We start from the raw sequence: 10,073 nt of genomic DNA, 5'->3' as shown, positions 1-10,073 counted from the left end.
AGCATACTCCATCCATGCGTTGTCCAACTTATGAATGTAACCTATATTTCCATATCGGTCCAGATTGCAAACAAATTAATCGCAACAATGTTCTCATTTCATAAGTTCTATAGTGGCCTGAGCTAAAATCTCTGTATTGCTTGTTAGAATGGGCACCACTTTTAACATCAAATGCTCATCTCCGGAGCACCTTGCATGCACAGAAAAACAATCTGGATTACCCTTAATATCTCTTTTTTATTCACCTTCGGCTCTTCCTCAATTATTCTTCGCTCTCCTAGGATAAAAGCCTTATTTTTCTTGTAGATACTCCATGTCTGTATACAAATCAATTTGTTCTTATGTGAATCTGCTGTAAATCCAATTGGCAATCATATTAAACGCAGTCCTCTAGTTTGGAAAGGATTTGTTTCTTTTTAAAGCTACTGGGAGTGGAGAAATTGAAACGCTTGCCCAAATGCATCCAGCGATGGAGAACATAAATTAAATCAGAATTCATATGGCTTTGTAACTGACTCTTTGCAATTCCATAAGTTTCATATTTTCCATTTCTGTTGGATTTGTAACTGTCTCCAAATTATCAGTTTTCTTTAGTGTTTACATGGAATATTCTATTTTTATTCTATCCTTCATTCCCCCTGTTGTGACTGTATAGGAACGCCTCTCGACATAATTAAAAATTTAAGAAGACTTTCCGACGATGGAGGGGAGGGCACGCTCCACGACGAAAGGCAAGGTGGAAGGAAGGACAACTAAGAAATAGGGGGCTATGGGGTGCGGTTTAAAGGGCCCCATAGCCAGTCCCTGCAAGTGCTGGTTTATAATCATTGAAATATATCTAAGCATTTATTAATTGAAAAGAAAAAACCGATCATATTAAATTAACCGAGATAAAGAGGAAGAAGAATAAAAACCGATCATATTAAATTAAACGAGATATAGAGGAAGAAGAATACCATATATATTGATGGTGATAGAGAACCCAAACCGATCTCTTCAGCAAGCATAAGCTGCCACGTGGACCGCTGATATATTCTATTTTATTTTATTAGCAACTTTCTACATTTTTGTTATTGGGTTTTATGCCGCGAAACTAGATTGAGCGGGAAATTTAGACGGTTCTAATATTTAATTTAGGCGCGCTCAGGTAGTGGTTTATTTCTTGGAGATTGCGTTTTGACGGTTACATAAAGAGGGTTCTAACAAATGCCGTAATATTACTGGCCTGGTCATCGTGATAGCTGGATTGACGGTGCCTTTCTGCGTTTTCTTTTTTCTACAGTTTCAAACCAGAGACCGAGAAGGCATGGAGGCAGGCCTGCAAGTTATGATGGAGGGAACAGGGAAGGAGAAGGGGCAAGAGAGGGCCATTGGTATTGATTTGGGAACAAGCTACTGTTGTGTTGGGGTATGGCAGCCGCAGCATAACATGGCTGAGATCATTGTTAATGAGCAAGGAAACAGAACCACTCCTTCCATGGTTGCTTTTACTGCCTCCCAGAGACTTATTGGCGATGCTGCTAAGAACCAGATTGCAACCAATCCTCTCAACACTGTCTTTGACGCCAAGCGACTCATTGGAAGGCGATTCTCTGATCCTTGTGTGCAACAGGACATAATATTATGGCCTTTTGTTATCGAAGAGGTGAATGATAAGCCTCTCATCCAAGTCACTTACAAAGGAGAAACAAAGTTATTTGCCCCTGAAGAGATCTCATCCATGCTGCTCATGAAAATGAAGACCATTTCTGAAAGTTATCTTAAGTGTGAGGTGAAGAATGCAGTTATTACTGTGCCTGCTTATTTTAGTGATGCCCAGAAGAGGGCCACAAAGGATGCTGGTGTGATTGCAGGCCTCAATGTCATGCGAATAATTAATGAACCAACGGCTGCAGCTATAACTTACGGCTTCCATGATGTATTTACAGGAGAAAGAAGCGTTCTCGTCTTCGATTTGGGTGGAGGTACATTTGATGTCTCAGTTTTATCTGTTCAAAAGGGTTTGATTGCCGTCAAGGCTGTTAGAGGGGATATGCATCTAGGAGGTCAAGATTTTGACAACAGAATGCTTAATTTCTGTGTTCAAAAGTTTAACACAAAATACAAGTTGGATATGAGTAGGAGTGCCAAAGCTCTCCGAAGGCTTCGTTCAGAATGCGAGAGAGCAAAGAGGAGTTTGTCCTCCGAGATCGAGACTGTCATCGACATTGACTGTCTTTATGAGGGACATGATTTTTTTATAAAGTTTAGGATAGCCAAGTTTGAGGAGCTGATCGCCGACTTATTTCAGAAGTGCATAGAAATAGTGAGAGAATGCCTACAGGATGCCCAAATGACCAACGACCAAATCGAGGATATTGTATTAGTGGGAGGTTCGTCGCGTATACCAAAGTTGCAGGAATTACTCAGACAAAATTTTGGACAGAAAAAGCTATGCAATAAAGTAAACCCTGACGAGGCCGTTGCTTATGGTGCGGCTGTGCAGGCGGCGGCATTGAACAATGAAGATGTAACCCTAAGGCTCACGGATGTGACACCTTTGAGCCTTGGAACTGAAATTAAGGGTGATGTCATGTCCGTAATTGTTCCGCGAAATACTCCAATTCCCACTGAGAGGGATGACTATTTCACTACACTCAGTGACAATCAAACTGAGATGATAATTTCCATCTATGAAGGAGAGAGGCCATTGGTCGCACAAAATAATTTGTTAGGTGAATTTGAATTGAGTGGAATTCCACAGGCCAGATGTGGGGTGCCAAATATTAAGATTCGCTTCAAAATAAGTGAGGATGGCATTCTCACAGCCTCTGCAGAGGACAAAGGTAGCGGAGCAAATAAAGAGATCACAATAACCAATGCCGGTGGAAGGCTTAGCAAAGAGGAGATCGATAAAATGATAGCTGATGCAGAGAAATTTAACGAGGATGATAAAAAAGTTGAAAAGAAGAATCTGGCCAGAAAGAGTCTGGAATGCTATATTTACAACATGAAAAGTAGGGTAACGGAGGCTAAGACCAAACAAAATATTAAGGCATCTGATGCAGAGGACATCCTGTCGACATTGAATAATGCTGAAGAATGGTTGGATGACAATGAGGAGGCAGAAGCTTCTGAATTTGAAAAAGAGTTGAAAGAGCTTCAGATTGATCGGTTGCCCACTTTTACCAGTTATTTGTAAGGTATGCCGATTCGTAAATTATTTTTTAAAAATTTTAGCTTCAGATTGATCGGTTGCCCACTTTTACCAGTTATTTGTAAGGTATGCCGATTCGTAAATTATTTTTTAAAAATTTTGGGATGAGAGAGACTAGTAACTAAACATAGTGTGAGAGGTCAATTCGAAATTTATAGCTAGGAATCTGCCATCATTGTAGCCTCACTTGTTTTCGAAGCTTATTTGTTTTGTCTTTTTCGGGAATTATGTTTAAGGTGAATATAAAAGCAGCTCTCGAGAGAGATACAAGTTTTTATATGTATAACTAGTCTTATTTTTGCGAAGATTATAGGAGATATCTCCGAAGACAAGAAACATACATGGTCTTATTTTTAATTGAAATTTTATCAAATTTAGAGTTCTAGTGTTTTTATTTTTTAATTGAATGGTTTGTATTTTATTCGTTGAAGGGTAAATATATATATATATATATATATATATTTATGAGCATTAAACTTTGGTGAGTTTTTTAAAATTATTTATAAAGTCAATATCATTTTATTATAATAGAATATTGAAATATCATAAGTTTGAAATGTAATTTTTTTATTTTTTTATTTATTTTTTAATTGAATATATGTTTTCTTATTATAAATATGAATATGCAATAAATTTTGATGCATATAATTTCAATCCATTCAATTGCTGCCACGTCTTCTTCTTTAAGTATGACTGAACAATTTTCTAAAATACTACCTATGAATATTTGAACTTCAACCTCATGCATAACACTTAGAATCTATACATTGAGATGGACGCTCCCGCTCTGCATCCGCTTCCTTCCAACGGTTGGCGCTCCCCTGCTTCCTGCGACCTTCCATTGCTCTTGCCTGTGCCTTCAGCCTTGTCGGTCGATGTTGTGTGCCCTCCTGTCAATATTTTGGCCTTTGGTCCTTCGCTCTGCCCTTGCATCTTTGTGCCTGCCGACGGTGTTTTTGAGGACAAATTGTGCCCTCCCCTATCTTTGGATGCCCTTCAGGGTGGAGTGGTGGCTTTTTCTGCTTCTCATTCTGGTAATGAGGTTTTTGATGGTGTCCTTGCTTGCGTTGGTTCGACTTGCCCTAATCTGTGCGCTGCTCCCTGCGACTCCATTGTTCCTTAGGTGGCCTTGCCTTTTGCTGTGGGTTTCTAAATTAGTAATGCATTAAAAAATCTTTAATTTATTTGTAAGTTTCTAAATTTACATTCAAAAATTTTGTTTATTATAAAAATAGAAATTATTTTAGATTTTTTTATTACAATATTTTAAAAAATTAGAAATGATTATATCCTATCATTTCAATTGTTAGAAGTTTCTTTATTGATATTTCAGACAATCTTATAAAAAATATTAAAAAATAAATTAACAAAGTTTCTAAATTTATATAAGAAAAAACATACTAAAAATTCATATAAAAATAATATAAACTTAGAAACAATTATATCTTAATCCTACTATTTAAAAATATTATAAATAAATTTATATATATATAATAAACATTATAAAATAATATATATCAATATATATTACCTATTATAAATTTTTAAGACTTATTAATAATTCTAATAAATAGTCTTATTCTTAATTCTCTTTATTAAATTTAGTTTTAATGTTTTTTTTTTGTTTTTTTTAATTGAATGATTTGTATTTTATTGGTTGGAGGGTAAATATTATATTTTCTAAAGTATTGAATTTTGGTGGGTTTTTAAAATTATTTATGTGTTAAGATTATTATATAATAAAAATAGTATTGAGATATCTTAAATCTGAAATGTAAAAATTTTTTAACTTGAAAATTTATTTTTCAATTTAATATATGTTTTTTTTATCATAAATAAAAATATGAAATAAACTTCCATGCATGCAATTTCAATTCATTCAAAATTCTTCGTCTTATTCTTTAAGTATGATTGAACAAGTTTTTAAAAGATTGTCTATAAATGTAAATGTTTGAGGGGTTCCTCTTTTTCTTTTGTGGTTAAAGAGATTTATATTATTTGATTGTAAGTTATTGGCTTGTGTACACCTTTGATTGGATGATCGCTTCCAAAACAATATAATGGAGAGTAATCTTTAATTGATTTTCTATGATTAATTAGACTTTTTATTTTTCTTAGCATGTACTCATTTATGAAACATTTGAGAGCGTTAAGGGCAATTGTATTTCAATTACTAAGTAATATAATGGAGACTAATTTTTAATTTGCAATAGGTATTGAACATCTAGAGACAACATTTCAATTGATTTTCTGTGATTAATTAGATTTTCCATTTTGCTCAACATGTACTCATTTATTAAACATGGAGAGCTTGAAGGGCAATTACATTTCAAATGTACGTTAATATGACCAAGACAAGAAAAAAATATAGCAATAAATGAATAGAAAGCTTCTACAAATTTTTTGAATATCAAGATGCTAGTTAAAATAAATGTTAAGATGATACCCTGGTTTTCTAATTTTTTTGGTCATTAATATTCACAAATACTCATATTATGTTAATGCAATAGTAAAAAAGAAGAAGTTCTAATTAAGCCGATAGGCTTTCCAGTGGGGGCATTTATGCCCGAAAAATTGTCAGTGCGTCGGATTTCCTGTTTCCGATCGATGCATTTTGCCGTGTTTTTTTTAGAGTCATCGAAAATATTTTTTCAACGTTTAGCCTTTGAAACGGTCGGTAAGTTGTCTCCGTTATTTTCTTGGGGATAATTGAGTGCACATGTTTTGTTTGACCAATTTGATAAAAGACATAATTATTTGGCGTTACTTGTTATCAGTAAGTGGAATTAATTTTCGCTAGCAACGAAATTAAATCGTTTGGGTTGCGCATTAATGGTTTTGGACGCCACAATTAATTCGCTTGGCCTCCGTAGTTTCATCCATTTGCAATGAAAATGAATAATATCGTCACAATGATTTTCGATGCTTTCGTTGGCTTCCACTGAAGAGCATCTATGTATTTCTTCGTTCACTTGCAACCAACGATATCTTCGTTTGGCTTGTAGAGTGGAGGGTATTTGTTTCATCGATTGCGCTGTTATGTGGAGTTTGGTTTGGCATTGTTGGGTATATTAGTATTGTGTTTAGTTTTCGGTGACTTTGCTGTGTGTTTTTTGTTTTGGAGAAGAAGAGGGCGTCCTAAGGTTTCCTGCAAGCTTCAGTTGGTGTTTAAGCTTTCTTGACTTAAGGTAACTTTTAATCTTTTTTGGGTGCACCATTTATTTCTTTCTGACTACTGTCTAATGCTCGTTTTGGTGTTTGCATAGGTTTTATGTTTGCAATCTTTGCAGAAAACAAGAAAGTGTTTAAAAGGGTATGCCTGGAACCATTGTTTCTAGGTATGTAGCGCACAACCATCTAAAATCCCTAGAATTGTGGTTTAAAATTTTGAGCATTGGCAAAGAAAGGGTTTTAAGGGAGGCCGCCCAAGAAGAGATGGCTACTTTCATTTTGTTTATTCTCTGTTTAATAGATATTTGGAGAGTATTCTTTGCTATATTTTGAAATGTGATTCTGAAATTTTCGTGATAATTGCAGCCATTTCGAGGGTTTTGCCTTCTGTTTTGGTGGATTAAAAAAAATTGTTGGTGTTCGGGAGGATATTCGTTTTCCCGGCCTTCAAATTATTTGGGTTTTAGTTCTGTCGATTTGTGGCTAATACTAGGTTTATCGCCTACCCAGAAAGCTAAAAAACTAGGCACATAAGGAAAAATGAAGAAGAAGCCACTGCATTGGTATCTTTGTTCGCTTTTTACGACACCTCAACCTAAAATAATAGTTTAACCAATCAAAGAAAAACTAATAATTAAGGAAAGATTCATTGATTTATTAGGCACAAAACAATAGAACTATTATTTGCCTTTAGTTCTTTAGATTTCTATACTGTGACAATATTATTTGCCTTTGGTTCTGATTGCGAACCTGTGATAACCATTTCGATTTCCTGGCCAGTGGCATGGTTATCGCAAAGGAATGTTTTACTATTTCATATTTATTATGGTTGTGACCATACAGCTGGATATAGAAATTATAAAAAAAAATACGTACCCATATCTGGCATTTTTACTATTTGGTTTTTATTATGCTTCTGACCATACAGCTGGATATAGAAACTATAAAAAAACATACGTACCCATATGTGGTAATAGTGTGAAATCGAAAGCAAATAGATATATATAAAAAAAAGGGACTCCCTAATGGATACACATATCTAAGCAAAGAAGGTAAAGTATGTGTTGCTAAAATATTAAATAATATCAATATTGGATATAAAACAACTTCTTGAAATCTATATTGTAAAAGACCAAACTTTTTGGGGTCCTCAACAGAATTTTGGCTACAAATCGTGAAACTGTATGTCTTATGTTTTGGATATAATAAAATTGAAACTCTAGTTCATTTCGATTGAACTAAACTTAAAGATAGCCTATTTTGAATTTGTAGTTGAAATAGATCAAAATCCTTTCTATATCGTTTATTTTGCATATACTAAAATTGAAATTCTCATTCATTTTAATTGAACTAAACTTAAACATAGTCTATATTAAATTTGTAGATGAAATAGATCAAAATCCTTGATATATCGTTTATTTTTCTCATTTTGGTACTAAAACTGCATGTTTAGATATCTAGCGAAATTTTACTATGGGCATGCTATTTGTTGAACATGAGATATAATAAAAAATTAAAAATTGCATTGTCATTCATTGTAAGCCTAAAAACCAATGTGTTTTTCTAATTTATGTATCCAGTTGTATGGTCATAAGCATAATAAAAACCAAACAGTAAAATTTGTTAATACAAGAACTCCAATTAGGATCTCAATCGACGCCAAAAAACATATACTCGAATCTTTTTGGAATTGTGCATTTGCAGCCCAAATCAAGAAGTCCAGTCAAACCAGAATTTGTCTAGACCTGCATGGCTATTTAGAATTGTACCTTCGTTGAAAATTTTCTGTTTATTGCATGTTTTTTCGCCAAGCTAGGTCCGTTTAAAAACAAATGGACCTTCTTACATGATACTTTTACCGAAATTGTGGAATGGCTTTGTAGATAGTTATATATATGTGTGTGTGTGTGTGTGTGTGTGTGCGTGCATGTATTTATATATACATATATATAGATATATCTATTTATGTTTATATATACTTATGTATATATCGATATATACATACATGCTTGTGCATCTATATATCCATTTGCATACATACATATCTATGTATGTGTATATGTGTATGTATATATATACATCCATATTTATGTTCTTGCATAAATATGGGGGCATTTATGCTCGGAAAATTGTCAGATCATTGGATTCCCTGTTTTTCGGCCGATGTGCTTTGCCGTGTTTTTTGTAGTATTATTGGAAATGTTTGGCGTGGCATGTTATTGGTAGGTGGATTTAATTTTCGCTAGCAACGAAATTAAATCATTTTCTTTGGGCATTCATGGTTTTGGCTGGCACAATTAATTCGCTTGGCCTCGGCAATTTCATCCAATTGCAATGAAAAAAAAACTACGACATGTTTTCCAATGCTTTCGTTCACTCCCTATGAAGAGCATCTGCGTGTTTCTTCATTCACTTGCAGTGAAGAATGTCTTTGATTGGCCTGCAGAGTGGAGGGTATTCAAAACATCGTTGCTATTTGTCTGGCTCTGTTATGTTTTTTAGAAGAGAAGACGACATTTAGAGGTTCCTATTTCACTGATTGCGGTGTTATGTGGAGTTTCGTTTGCCATTGTTGGGTGTATTTGTATTGTGTTAAGTTTTCGGTCACTTTGTTGTGTGCTTTTTGTTTTGGACATGAAAAGGGTGTCTAAAGGCTTATTGCGATATGCAGTTGGCGTTTAAGCTTTCCCGACTTAAGGTAACTTTTAATCTTGTTTTGTGTACCATTTATTTCTTTCTGGCTACTGTCTAATTGATTCCCTTTGGTGCTGATTGCGAGCCTGTGCTAACGATTTCAATTTGCTGGCCACTGGCATGGTTATCCAAAACCAAATGGTTACTTGGGGTCCAGTTTTCCAAGACCTTAACAAAGAATGTCTTTGAGTGGGATTCAAATTTTTTCTTTTCATAATGATAATATTTTCAATATGCCCAAACCACTTGGTTCCTTAAAGTGCTCTATAAGCAACATGACATATACAAAATTCATTTGAAAACCTTTGATATTTTGAATTATGAAGAGTATTGTTAATTTTTGTTTATTTTAATGTTGACTATCCACATAAAATTAATATTATGGTTATTTTCCTTTTCATTTTTTTATTTGTTTATATTTTGATTTTATGAATGGAGTTTTCCATTCCAAAGCATACATAGGGTTCCAACAAATCTGTCTTTCCTCAACCCATACCCATTCCCTGGTAAATCAGAACTACGGGTTGATGATCAGAATAAGGTTGCAACCAAACAGAAAAGAATGATACCTATTGTAAAATTAAAATAGAATTTATTCAAGAGTGCAAATGAAAAAGGTAAGGAAGAAATTATATTAATGTCCTTGGATGATCACAATTGATTAGTGGGACTGAAAAAGATGAACAGTTAAGATACAACTAAAAAGGATATGCTAAAACAAGAAAACCAAACAAAGTCAACATGAGGCCTTCCAAACAACTCATACCATTTCAAAGGTAACCCTTTGTAGTCAAACCGCACAGTATCTATCCCAGGAGGCAAATAACTTTGAAAATGAAGTTTTATAAGTGGTACAAGCAGAGGCAAGTATCCATTCCGTGGACCCAATACCTGAAAAATGTGAAATAACTTACTTAAGACCAACACTATTCATTTTTAATGCTAACTTATTGATAAGATAATTACCCATGGCACAAGTCAACACAATAATTCCATTAGAAAAAGTAGAAAC

General features: G+C 34.1%; 1 protein-coding gene across 1 annotated transcript; it reads left to right on the top strand.

Moving 5' to 3' along the window:
- Positions 1–1,207: 1,207 nt before the first annotated feature.
- LOC131858676 (heat shock cognate 70 kDa protein-like) lies at positions 1,208–3,210 on the top strand. Its single transcript, XM_059211963.1, has one exon. The coding sequence runs from the start codon at positions 1,307–1,309 to the stop codon at positions 3,179–3,181; it is 1,875 nt and encodes a 624-aa protein (XP_059067946.1). The 5' UTR covers positions 1,208–1,306; the 3' UTR covers positions 3,182–3,210.
- Positions 3,211–10,073: the final 6,863 nt, after the last annotated feature.

The sequence above is a fragment of the Cryptomeria japonica genome, chromosome 10, assembly GCF_030272615.1.
Source record: "Cryptomeria japonica chromosome 10, Sugi_1.0, whole genome shotgun sequence".
Lineage (NCBI taxonomy): Eukaryota > Viridiplantae > Streptophyta > Pinopsida > Cupressales > Cupressaceae > Cryptomeria > Cryptomeria japonica.
This window is presented reverse-complemented; position numbering and strand designations above follow the sequence as displayed.